Source organism: Schistocerca piceifrons, chromosome 8 (assembly GCF_021461385.2).
Source record: "Schistocerca piceifrons isolate TAMUIC-IGC-003096 chromosome 8, iqSchPice1.1, whole genome shotgun sequence".
NCBI lineage: Eukaryota > Metazoa > Arthropoda > Insecta > Orthoptera > Acrididae > Schistocerca > Schistocerca piceifrons.
Genome location: NC_060145.1, coordinates 16,885,377 through 16,899,610, shown reverse-complemented (window position 1 = coordinate 16,899,610; position 14,234 = coordinate 16,885,377). Strand labels below are relative to the sequence as shown.

The 14,234-nt window shown below is 41.7% G+C and overlaps 1 protein-coding gene across 1 annotated transcript in view; it reads left to right on the top strand.

The window, feature by feature from the left end:
- The window catches only part of LOC124711772 (UDP-glucosyltransferase 2-like), a 50,905-nt gene extending 41,894 nt beyond the window's left edge, over nt 1-9,011 (top strand). The window contains exon 5 of the mRNA XM_047241987.1: nt 8,683-9,011. Coding sequence (XP_047097943.1) covers nt 8,683-8,983 — 301 coding nt within the window. The 3' untranslated portion in view covers nt 8,984-9,011. The remainder of the gene's footprint in view (nt 1-8,682) is intronic.
- Nucleotides 9,012-14,234: the final 5,223 nt, after the last annotated feature.

The window sequence follows — 14,234 nt, the reverse complement described above, 5'->3', positions numbered from 1 at the left end:
GACTGAAATTATATTTAAATAAATCCTAAACTATCATTAAAAGAATAAAACATAAAATTTTGCTGTCGCACAATAATAGCACTTTCATTAATAAGTGAAATAGACAATTTAAGCTTACTTTGAATAAGGCTCAGGGATCATTAAATAAAAAGAATATCTCAAAGTTAATGCTTTAGTACAGTTGATAAAGTTAATACAGTATGCCTAATACTTTCAGTCAAGAAGTATGTAAATAGCGGGTTTTAATTGGATCTTACACCCTAAAAATATTTAAGTATTTTCGAATAAGTAATACAGGAATATAGTTCAAAAATGGTTCAAATGGCTCTGAGCACTATGGGACTTAAACTGCTGAGGTCATCAGTCCCCTAGAACTTAGAACTACTTAAACCTAACTAACCTAAGGACATCACACACATCCACGCCCAAGGCAGGATTCGAACCTGCGACCGTAGCGGTTGCGCAGTTCCAGACTGTAGTGCCGAGAACCGCTTGGTCACTCCGGCCTGCAGTAATATAGTAATACAGTACTAAACTAGTACTAAGATTTCGAAACTGAAAATTTAACATTATGTATGTATTTAAGTCTCTAGTTTATAAAGATTTTTTAATATTGCCTTAAATGCCATCATTAGGGCCAGAGTGTATTTAGAAAGGTGCAAATGTCGACTGTCTGGCTGGATAATTGAATATGAAGTTGTTGATGACCGGTCGGATATCCAATTCATACAAAACATCTCGGTGGGCATGAAGAAGAGCCAAGTTGTTCAATCGCTTCTGTCCCATTGTTGATCGGAGATATGACTTCAGACGTCTAAGGGCGCTAAATGGCCGATCTGCTGTTGCTGTCGTGATTGGAACTACTTATTACTGCAAATTAAATTAGCATTTCACAACTTCACATAACATAAAAATTGACAGCTACATTCAATTCCTTTTCTGCGAAAACAATTTTATGTTTGGAAAGAATGACGGTTCAAAGAATTGTGTAACTGACAAGTGATCCTTACAACTGAATCAATCATTGATCTGAGTCACGTTGCCGTCTCAGACGTCTCATGCATGCGCCATTCTTGATTCAGTGAAACGGCCCTAACATGCTGGGCAGAAGCTCCGAACTGAGATACATATTCAACGGTTTTCACTGCATCAATATTCCTTTGATGGAGTCCGTTGAAGCGAATGTCACAACGAGGCAGGACTTTATTTTAACAAAATGTAGCCAGAAGACGAAATCTCCGTCTTGCAGGAAACCTTTGAGCCTCATAGCCTTGTTTATTGTCTTCTAATTATTACTATCATCACCAATGACATTTTCCACCCACAAAACTTTCCTTCTGGTATTTGTGTACAGCTGTTACGCTCAGTGATTTGAAATTCCACCGGATTGACTGGGGACAAGTAGGAACACGTTTCTTCACTATATCGTCAAGAACGGCTATGTGTTTAGGAGACTGGGAAAAAAAGGGTACAAATTCCTTCCAAGTTGCTGAAGAAGATCCGCATTTGCTTATTCATGTCACACAACGTTTAACAATTAAATTTAACTAATGTGCGTAACAGTGAATGAAGCAGCATTTTTATACACCTCTTTAATTGTGATTTGAACTCCACTTTTGGGGCCACTCTTAACAGCAGCAGCGTCGTAACACTGAGCTCTCAGTTTTTCAGGTGTCACACTTACGTTCATTTTCTCTAGCTTGCTGAGAACAGCCTTAGTTACATCTTCTGCAGTGCGACTTCTTGGTCGTACAAATGAAATAAATCTACCGTTAATTTGCCCCAGCAACTCATCGCGAATTATTTCGACCAGTTTGACAAATTTTCACAGTCAGTGGTTTGGTTCACTCCGATAGCAAGGAAATATGTCTTCGACATTTTGAATTGTTTTGGAGAGGCCTAAGGAAACCCGATTTTCTGATTTTTCGATATGCTGCTTCAAGACGCCGTAGAGTTCTGCCATCAGATCAACTAGTCCTCGAAAAATTCCTGGGTTCTTGGAATTTTCTGTTTCGTCATGGCGCCTTAAGGCCAGGTCGAATTTGCCGCACAATTTAATGCAGTCTATCAGTTTACTCAGGATATACCGGTTTTTGAGACATTTTCGTTGTATGTGTTTACGTTAAGGCGGTAAGCACTATCTAGTTGTCACATAATGTCCACTTTCCTTAGCGCTGAAAATTCAACAAAACCATTTACATGTTTTTCACTAGAATTGTGTTTTTTCACCTTTGCGTGAAATTTTTTTAAGTTTGTGGTACCACCCTCAGTCCAGGCACTATCACTACTGTTTGTCAAGAGACATGTTAAACAGAAAAATGCGTATTTCACTTCACAACCACTCAGCTGCACTTTGCATTGTTCTGTTAAAATGTCGTGTGTACTCTTGCCAGTATTTACACTGTTTTTGTTCTTGATTGATTTTCGGATCTGGTGTGGGCGCCCCAAGTTATTTCACTTTTATCCCATCGGCATGCTCCAAATTTTTACCTAATAAATTACACAACTAATTCATACTGCGCTGTTTCTGAACTCGTGATACGCTGCAGTTACTCTTAAGATAGTATAGCGCATTTCACTCACGCTCAATACCTCCAAAGAAAAGAAACACAATCACAAAAATAACGCACGTTTACTGCGAACACAACAAGCAAGGAAACTAAAGTAACGGATCATATTTCGCGCGCTTTGTTCTACTAACTGTTCGTCAAACTGTCGCTATAAGCTGTTCATCGCAAGAATAAACGTGATGAAAAACTGCACTATGTATTCTTCCGCATTTGTTGGAACCCCATTCGATTTCCGTTTCACGTTGGACTACACCCAAGCTGTCTCGAGTACTGTCGCGTACGACAATAAGGATACGTTTTGTGCTGTGCGCTACGCACACATCCACTTGGCGATAATACGGAACAGCTTTACCGGCACATTTAACTTGGACAGCACTGGCCGGTCAGCTGGTACAGCTAGTCTGCAGTGACGTGACCAGCTGCAGTTCACTTGTCAAAAGCGACGAGCAGAGGACCAATACAGCTTCGAATGTCATTTAATTTTTAAGCTGAACGAAATAATACGCTGCAAATCTCCCATAATACGCTCCTTAGACGACTAGACGAAAACCGCAACACGTTATCGTTTTTAGGCAACGCAGAGGATAATTCTTCTGCATAAGCTGTGTGTAACGTAAGAGAGTATTATGGGTTTTCAACGTATAGTTAAATATTGAAGCCACTGAAGGTATTACTTACAATCAGTTGTCTGATAATCTCTTAGCTCCTTCCTTATCGGAATCCGATAAATATATTTCTATTCTGGAAGTGTCACCTGCTACGTTGACAACGAGCTTATCAATAACAGAATCCAAGAAGCCAACCAGGCGCTACATTTTTTCTTTTGACGAGCCGTTATACATACCGCCAACGTTCGGCAGTGACGTGTGAAAAAGCTGCTTGCGTTAAGTTCCAGTACGACTCGCAGCTTAGTCTTTGTTACTTCTCGGGCCAAATCCCGCAGCTTGGGTCCAGATCAGTTCTGTTGGGTTCGTATGGTAATGGTACAGTAAAAAATGTAAAAACGGAGCATTTGTACGATGTGCTCGATGCTGTGAAAATGATTGTTCTTCATGTTTGTACGATACTTATCTACCTCTGTGGCAAAACGATAGACATAGTCCAAATAAAGAGGATTTGGGTTTTTCATTTTTGCCTTAAAAATTAAATTGTTATGTTTTCTTCAACAACTTCTATGAAGTCTTGCATAAAACAACGATAATTAAGAATTTGTATTTGAAATGGAAACAGGAATTTCGCGTCCATTGTGTAATTAGAAACAAGAAGACGTCCATTATTCATAAAAAATGATGATGAGTTTTATAATTACGAGATGTGGGTATTTCACATTGAGCGAGAAAAAAAAAACAACGATGATGCCACGAAGATTTTAATCAACGCACTTTTAACCTCAACTGGTTCACATTCCATTACGCTAGCGACTGCACTACATATTCAAGGAGGGTTTGTGTAACAACTGCATTATATATGTCACTGGGAAAACTTCAAAGCCTATTATCTCCGTAAATTTATGAAAAAGATTAAGAGCAGCCTATTTCTCGGCACTTTTTAACCGTGTTCCACGCGCGTGTTTGACTACGGAACAGAAAGCAGGCTCAGCCATTTCCATGCTGCACATTAATAGCGCGACAATCGGAGAACAACGTTGTAGAAGCCGTGACTACACGATTTTGGAAATAAAAACTACGTAGCTAAATCGAGATTAAGAAAAACGTTGATGACTGTTAATACAGTTGAATATCTTAAAGTTTCATTTAACGTAACTTAGTAATAAGATATCTCATACATAAGTAGGACGTATTTCCAAGAGCGTAACAACACCACAGTACGTGTGCTGCGGCTTCTGACCAATCATTGTCTTATGATGAAAGGATACTTACGTTACAGCATCCTAATGCACTCTGGTGGGAGATTTCCAAACTTGTATTAACAGTGGCTAGAATAGCCAATGGAAGAAGAAAAACAAGTATCTAAAACGATTTCAAAACAAAATAGTGAACGTCGATTAACGCATTAAAGCATAATATACAAGACAGGGATTCGATAGCAAAGTTTTAGCATTCTCACATGGTATAAGCCTCTTGACTGTTGTGGCGAAGTGCTCAAATGGTTCAAATGGCTCTGAGCACTACGGGACTTAGCATCTGAGGTCATCAGTCCCCTAGACCTCAGAACTACTTAAACCTAACTAACCTAAGGACATCACACACATCAATGCCCGATGCAGGATTCGAACCTGTGACCATAGCGGTCGCGTGGTTCCAAACTGAAGCGCCTAGAACCGCTCGGTCACAACGGCCGGCGACCAAGTGCTGTCAAAACTGAAATACTAAGTGATTTTAGGTCTTTATGTAGATTGTTCTTATTGCTGGTATTGATACTATGTATTGAGTTATTGGTTGGAAATAGAGATATTTCATTAAGGAATAATATACTGAGAAGCAGTGGTTACAATTCAAAGTTCCTTGAACGGGTTTCTACATGATGTCCTTGAATTTACACCAAAAGTGAGTCTTATTACACGCTAAAAACTTTTGCTCGGTATGACGAGTTACCCCACAATATGATCCCGTATGGCATACTAGAGAGAAAGGAAGCAGAGTATGCAAGTTTATTTTATATATTTCGTACGTCCGACATCATTCTCATCGCTAGTACAGATTTGTTCAGGAGCTTCAGCAATTCTGTGTTATGCCCTTCCAAACTGAATTTATTATCGAGTTGTAATTCCAGAAATTTAACATTGTCAAGTTCTTCAATCTGCATGCCTTCACGTTAAACCAATGCTGGAAGGAAATCTCTTACAGATTCTGAATTGCATATAGTGGGTATTTTCAAAATTTTATTTCACCTTTAGACCATTTATTGATGTCAGTGAAAATTTCATTATCAGCCATTTCTAAATTTGTACTGGACTTGCTACTTACTGCGAATTTTCAGTCTGTTGGGAACAGAAGTAACCCTTTCTGCTCCTCTCAATGATACCAAATACTGCTCTTGCAAAGTAACCTTGTTGATGTCACGGATATGTGTTGACGTTTTCTTCCGTCTCGAAGATATTATTTAGCCTCAGCGGCTGTTCTGTTAGTTCGGTTAAAATGATCAATAAATAAACTAAATTAAAGTCGAAATTAGAGCAAGTGGCTTTACTTTTGAGATGTTTGAAATATCAAAAAAAGAAAATGAAAATAATTTAGGAAGAGAGGCGTCTTTGTCACTCATTGATATGCAGTACTTCTAACGAAAATACAACATGAAAACAGATGTATTCTGTAAGGGAGGAAACAGTGTCACTCGAAGCTTCCTGGGAAATGACTTCAAAATCTCGTGTCTTCCATGAAAACTCGATAGCAGTCGACTAATAAAGAACTCCGGAGGCGTCGTTTTTACTTAACGTATTTCACTGCTTTTGTATTTTAACTTAAGTTACGTCATGTGACACCATGTCGTTTCACGGCAACTGTGCATTTAGCATTTATCGCAAACATGTCACTTTCGATACGATTTGTTAGAAGTAAATTTCTGTTAATGTCCCATCGCCGGTAAAAGCTTTCAGGAGATTGTGATGAGACGCAGTGTCAGAAGTTCAGTGACTACACTGCACTATAGTGGGTAAAGACATGTAGTTATCAACTCGAAAGGAGCAGGTTTGGGTCCTGCTATTTTCAAATATTTTTAGACACCAACGTATTTGTAAAACATTCTGGTACTTTCTTATTAATTTAATTGAAGTAAGTTGTTTAATATTTGGTGTTATACACATCTCTGTCTGTCTGTGTTGAGTTTGTTCGACTTTTTGACCATGCCAGGGAAAGGGGCTGAACAAATTCTAAGAACAATAGTCTGAACCCCATCTACATTAACTGGGTAAATCGCGAAGGTAACGCGAAAGTGAGTGTTAAAAAATGTGCTAATACAAGTAGGTTCATATATTCACCAACATATATGGATGTGATACTAGAGTTGTGTGACAAGTTCCGGTTTTTCTTTTTTTAAAGACTGAAGTGTACACTTTGCAACAAATTACCTTGTTTCTTTTTATGCCAAGGCAGTTACACACGTATTTAAATTCTACAAGCACAATTTTTGTAGTGCACGTGTTAATACTGCATTGCATTTCTAAGGTGTGGTGGCCATGTAATATTCTGTAAGCATAACTAGAAGATGTTTATAGTATAGATTTTGTTCCACGAATGAATCAACAGACAAAGTATAATTAATTGGAATACAACGGAAGGCTTTATTAGTTATCTTCGATTAACTACACATTTGTCCTCCTGAACTGACATCAAAATAAAAGAATTACTTTGGCAGGAAAAGAAATGAGGCAATTTCTTGCAAAGTATACACATGAGTCTGATTGGAAAACAAAGATGTGACTTGTTCACTGGTCTATAACCTACAAGTCATTTCCATTTCTGCATTAAGAATATAAAATGTTAGTTGTGACATCCTGACACAAGGGGAGTCCACCACGTAACCTTTACTGTAATATTGAAAACAGCAACCACTCTCATCAGTTCCATTCACAGCACAGAGCAGACGCAACATTACTTTCACGTCACAGTGGGACTAAATAGAATTATTGTCCCTAGCTGCTGGTATCATATCAACACTATCACATTGCTGTATTGTTAAAGGGGATGCCTCACCGCTTCACTACTGAGCTCAGAATAGCCTACAAATGCCCCCCCCCCCCCCTCCCCGCCGCTCATCACCACTCACACCTTACTTCTGTAACAGTCTATGCCACCACGAAAGTCTACGGCAGTTGGAAAATGTGCTGGACAAGTGCACCTCATTCTGATGTCACTTTCCAGTAATATTTGAGTGGTACAGGCTTCTCCCATTCTGAATAAAATAAAATAGAATAGTATATTTAACCTTTGAACATGTTTACATGTAATTTGTGTCATCATATGTTTTATAACTTACGGTGATTGTACAACAAAATAGAGCAGAGTCAGTTCTCTAATTTTATTGTTTTTAATTAATCCTTCTACCTGATTCCCTATAAATTCGGAGGTTTTAAATTTTTCAGTTAAACTTAGACCAAAATTTTAAATCTGAGTAGGCTAACTGATGTTACTTTCCACAATGAACGTTGTATTCAGTATTTTGAGGTTCAGGGCCCTACTTATGAGTTGAGAGTAACAGTCAACCAACAATGAACAAAATTTGCATTTTTAAAATTTTTTCGTAGTGGTCATTAAGACAGAAGTACACATTATTGATGTTGCCAAGAGTGTTCTAAAAGCTGTTTTCAAATTCTGGACCCTACTTACACATCAGTATCTCTCTGAAAAGTATGTTGTTCATATAATTCAACAACAGTTAATGAGATTTGTTTCTTTCAACATTTTACTGTAGGCATAAAGTACCCCACTTGCCCCCCCCTCCCCCCCTCGGTAATGTGCATTGTGGAAAATGCCTTGATACTGCTAGGATTAATTATGATTGACAGCTGTCCCAAATAAATTCGCTGACTGAATACCTTAGCATCAGCTGTATTAATTACAGATGTACTACCTACTGGTGTCATGAAAATTTGTGCTTGACCGGGACCGGGACCCGAACCCAAATTTCCTGACAACCTCAAGTGGTTGCATTAACCACTTGGTCTACCCTGCATGCCTTCCTGACTGACCCAAACTTTTACACGTCACACTGTCAACATACCCGTATCACAGTCCCTTGCACTCATTACTTAATGGTCATAGCCTCGTTCTCACAGGCACATGAATACGGGGTAAAGCTGTGAGCATTAAATGATGAATTTGGGGGACTACTGTATAGGAACGTGGACAGTGTGGCACATGGAAGTTTGGGTCGGTCTGCGAGGTATGCACGGATAGTCGAAGTGGTTAAGGTGACTGCCTGCAATAAGCAGGAAATCCACGATCGAGTCCCGGTCCGGCACAAATTTGTGTGTGTCACCAGTAGGTAGTATATCTAGTACAGCTGATGCCAAGATATTCGTGGTCAGAGAATTTATTTCAGTCAGTTTATTGTTGACACACTCCCTAAACCAATTTTATATCATTATTGTTTTTCCTTTTCTCTCTCTCCTTGCACACTAATTGTACTGGGTACACGTATAAAATTATTTCAGATATATGGAGAACGCAAAAAAGTACTCCCGGCTGTTCCACGACCGACCGGAGAAGCCTCTGGATACGGCCATCAACTCCATAGAGTACGTACTGCGCCACGGTGGGGCGCGCCACATGCGGTCTGCGGCTCTGGACCTGACGTGGTACCAGTACCTGCTGCTAGATGTCATCCTCTTCCTGCTGGCGTGCGCAGCAGCAGCTGTAGCGGCAGCAGTCGTGGCAGTGAAGGTCATTGTGAGGCTTATTTCCAGCAAGAGTGGCTCAGCCTCAAAGAAGGGGAAAGGAGCTAAGAAGGATTAGAAGCTGTCAAGTTGAGGTCCCAGGGACCTACAGACTATAACAAGCTGTAGGATGGATCAAAGTGAAGTCTGCCAGCTGTAGGCAGAGTGATTAGAGAGGAAATGACACACCAATGTTCAATATTTATTCATTTTTCTTGGAACAGAAACTACCTCTTGATATAAGAACGGACACAAAATAAAGTGGTACAAGAATACTTTATGTTCGTCTCAAATATCAGAGAAAACCATGGAGTGACCATATACAGACTGTTCACTAATTAATAATTGTTCAAAAACAATACTTTTCGTATTTTCTACTTACTTACAGAAGTTTTGTATGTAATTACATTTTTTTACTACATAAGTGAGATTGTTTTAGGTGCTATGTACAATATTCAAAAAGTAAAAACACTAGAATATTACAATAAAAATATAAACCAACATTTTAAAATAATCTGTTATTTTCTTTTCTCAAATGTTCCATAAATCACAATGTCTTTATGCAACTAGCCATACATTGTTTTATCTGTCGAAAGCTCTTATAATAAACTTATCTCTACAGCTGAGATGAAGCTAGAGGGCTGGTTCTCAGAGTAGAAGTGGTGATTCAAATCTTGGTAATGGGTGAAAACTGCTTAGGCTCTAGGAAGAAAGGTAGTAGTACACAATTCTAGGTGGTAGTGTACAATTCTTGATGTCTAACTACACACTAGTAACCCGTGTAAAATCCAAAACTGGTCACAGTGTCTAACGGAGAGAATGCACGTGACAACAGATGATGAGCGCCAAAAGAAAGGGGAAGTTAAAGTTTGTGGCTCCTTTGGCGCTTCTGGAGAAGAGTAGACTATGTGCCGACGTTGGGTCTGACTCTGACTCTGCCACTCCGAAATTTATATGTAACGATGGATTACAAATATTTTAGAGACTCTTGGTTCTTAAAATAGTGCGGAGTTTCTGGATTGATTGTTTGCAATGAATCACAGAAAGCGGAATAATGTTGCTATAAAACACTGTATTACAAAATGAAGATGCAACATGAACATGTGTACACAGATAACTGTTCACAGCAAGCTCCAAATACCAAATACAATCTCCTCACAGGAGCTCAACTGCTGGTGAGGTCCACACAGCGCCTCTCCTCCAGGCTCTTTCTTCTGGCAGAAGAATTGAAGAGGAAGGAAAAAGACTGGAGAGGATTAGGATCGATTAATTGAGAGGAAGGTTACAGTACTAAACGGTGAGGGCATTAGTCCTGCAAATCCGAAGCAGAAGGGAGAGGGTGTGCTAAAAGTGGACGGATCCAGTCAGAGGAGTCAAACTGTAAAAATGAGGAAGTTAAGACACATGCAGGAGGAGGTAAAAAAACGGTAGCCAAAATATAAAAACTGGGAAAACAGAGGGGTAAAAGATTGGTCTTTGCAAGGGGGAGTGGTCATTGATCCCGGACTGAGAAAACATGAAGAGAGGCCTCAACCACAACCACCCTGCCCCTGCTCCAGGAGAGAAGCAAAACCTTATATCTGAAAATATAAACCACTTTATGGACCAGTTCTGCCATCCATTAATCTTCTGCTAATATTAAATTTAGGGATTATGAAAGAGTATACTTAGTAGGGAGTGCAATAAGAAGGGAACATTACACCAATGTATGGGATACTGTCAGTCTGGCTCCACAACCATATTGTGTGGGTAGTTCGTTATGCAAGAGGAAACAATGAGTGAGCCTACCCGATACCACACATACAAGACTTTGTGCAAGTACTTAGCGGAGCACGCATCTTCAGTGTCTCGGACTGCCGCAAGGCTTACTTACAGATACCAATGGAACAGTGTGACATACCAAAGACAGTAGTGATAACACCTTTTGGCCTGTACGAATTCTGTTACATGCCTTATGGTCTCATAAACGAGGCCCAGCCTTGGCAGCGTTTTATAGACTCACTCCTGTTTAACTGCACATATTGCTACGCACACCTCAAAGACACACTAATTTTTTCCCCCTCCGACAGGGAACATGAACTCCACCCGGCCGCGATACAGGACTTATTGACACGTAACGGAGTCGAGATCAATAATGACAAGTCACAACTCCGCTGCAACACTGTCACTTTTCTGGGGTACACCGTCTCTTCGGATGATATAGGCCCCCCGCAGGAGTGGTTTGACTGCATTCGTGATCTACCTCTCCCAGTGTCATTTGGTGAATTACACCGGTTTTTAGGAACTGTCAATTTCTACCGTCGTAACCTGCCGATGGCGGCAGCAATTCAAGCCCCTTTGACTGATGCATTGGCCAGGAAACAAATCTCTGACAGTCGCCGAGTACAGTGGTCTGACAACATGGTGAGAGCTTTTGAAGACTTTAAATCAGCATTAGCACGTGGTGTCACTCTCACCCACCCTTTGCCAGATGCCTGCATCTCTATTACAGCGGGTGCAAGTGATTTTGCAATAGGTGCAGTCCTCCAACAGCATGTCAATGACTCGACACAACCACTCCGGTTTTTTTTCCAAAAAACTATCTACAGCTCAACGTAAATCGTCAGCATTTGACAGTGAATTGCTTGCTGTTTATGAAGCTGTAGAATATTTCTGCACAGACATCAAAGGAAGGAATATAATAATTTTCACAGACCATCGCCCCCTCGCGGAACCTATCCGTAACCCCGCTGCTGACCTTCCCCCAAGTAGGTTTCGGCAAATGGACTTAATTTGCCAATACACAACAGACATCCGTTACATTCGAGGTTCAGAAAATGTGGTGGCTGACTACCTATCACTTATCACTGCAATTTCGTCCGCCATTAATTTCGACGAATTGGCTCACTTACAGGACAGTGACACCGAATTGTACAACTTCCGACAGGACCCAGATACTTCCATTCAGATCGTTTTGTGCAACCTACCGGGCTCGGCAAAACCACTGTGGTGTGATACATCCATGGGCACCACCCAGCCTATTGTTCCTCCTGTGCTGCGTTGTCAAGTGTTCCCTACGTTACATAACTTGGGACATCCTGGTGCTAAGGCTACTACGCGTCTGGTTACAGAACGCTTTGTGTGGCCAGATGTGAAGAGGGACTGTCGTACTTGGGCTTGTGCTTGTTTACTGTGCCAGCGCAGCAAAGTCGGCAGGCACACACAACCCAGTCTAGGTAAATTTGACATCCTGAAAGGCCTCTTCCAACATGTACATGTGGACCTCGTAGGACCGTTACCCGTGTCTGATGGTTTCAGGTATATCCTGTCCATCATTGACCGCATTACACGTTGGGTGGAGGCAATACCCCTGCAGGACATCACAGCGGGTTCCGTAGCACACGCAGTCGTATCCTCCTGGATAGCTCGATTTGGCTGCCCTACATCCATCACCACCGACCAGGGAAGACAGTTTGAATTCCTGTTGTTCGACAAACTCTTCGTCCTCTGTGGGGCTGATAGATTCTGCACTACGGCTCACCACCCTCAGAGCAGTGGACTGGTCGAGTGGTGGCACAGGACTCTGAAAGCGGCACTCATGTGCCACGGTGGTGAGTGGTGCAACGCCCTTCCCTTGGTTATGCTAGGAATACGTACGGCTCACAAGACAGACCTGCGGGCTTCACTCGCAGAGCTCCTGTTTGGTGAGACCCTAGTTCTCCCCGCAGAGTTCGTCAGTGACGAAGCAATCGCCGATCTATCCGACCTTCCCACGATAGTTGAGCGTGTCCGGACACACATAGCCGTGATCCGCACACCTCCTCCATGACCACATACCCGTCCACAGGTATTCCTGCATACGGCACTGGACTCCTGCAAGTTTGTTATGTTACGGGGTGACACAGTCAAACCGGCATTACAGCCACCTTACTCTGGCCCGCATCGAGTAGTGTCTCGCACGGACAATACTATGGACATCCTTGTCAGTGTCTGCCAGCAGACAGTTTCCCTCCAATGCATGAAACCAGCCTGGACGATCGAGGAACCTGTACCACACCCCCTCGAGTCGAGGGTTCTTCCATCAGGTGACGACCTCAATCTCATACAGACTGTCCACTCCCCTGCGCCCCACCATTATCATATGTGCACCGAGCCTACACCTGTGGGCAACTCAGTGGTTAGGTATGACAATACTCTACCCTTGTTTCCCACAGTGTGACAATCCACAACCTCAGGCTCAACCACATGCTGTGTGGGACATTACCCCATCCCAAGTGTTGGCACCCAATCCCCCACAGAGTGTTCCAGTGTTTCTCCATAACTACGTTACTTTTCCCACCCCACCTAGTGCCCTCTACATGCACTGTCAATGAAATTCGCATCTCAATAAACGCCTTTGAGTGCCGAAGTGATGAGCTTTCCTTGCAGCTCCACGACGGATCCATCTTCATCCTCCGCATAAGGGAAACTTCACGTGGGTCCACACCCACGTCACATATCACTATCCTGTGCACAGTCCCTATCCCAAATGGGATGGATACATCTGCCATAGCTGCAACGTTCAGCACTGGTGGGATGCTCAAGATTTGCATCCCCGTCTCCGCCTGTACTGCAACGACGACATCTTCTGTGCCAGTCCAGTTCACACGTGCAGGTCAACCAGTCTGCCCCCCCCCTCCCACCCTCCACCCCACTGGATGGTGGACAATACAAGCACTAGTCCACCCTGCACAAACAGTATGGACTCTTAGCACATGCTGATATCAACCAGTGAGCATCCCACAACGCCACTACACAGGAAGACATCCACATCCTTCCCCCAGTGCTCCGCACTCCCAGGGGGGGGGCTGTGGCGACCGCCAGTAACTCCACTAGCGAAGTGCAGAGTAAATAGTAAATGGTCTTTGGAGAGTCAAGGTACTTTGGGCATCCTGTCTACTACTTGACTGAGTGATATGCGTGTCGTGAATTTCTGCATTGTTTTTCTTGTATTTTCTGTAATTATACGAACCTTAATAAAAGTGTCTTATCATAATAAGTTGGAGTTTTCTGTGCATGGTCTGTCGCCATAGCCAAAATGTTTATGTTAATAAGGATATAGAAGCTAAAAAATTTCCTTTTATTGAACACCACACCAAAGAAGGATCAATTGAAATTACATGTATTGTACTCCACAGTAATGGTCTTAAGTTACCAAAGCATAAAGTGATTTGAGTATATAGGCCACCAAATGCTGATATAATGTCGTTTATGGATAAACTTAGTAGTTTTGTTGGTCAGGCCAGTTCTAATGACCTTACTATATCAGGTGACTTTAATATAGATGCAAACTCAAATAGTATAGTAAACTT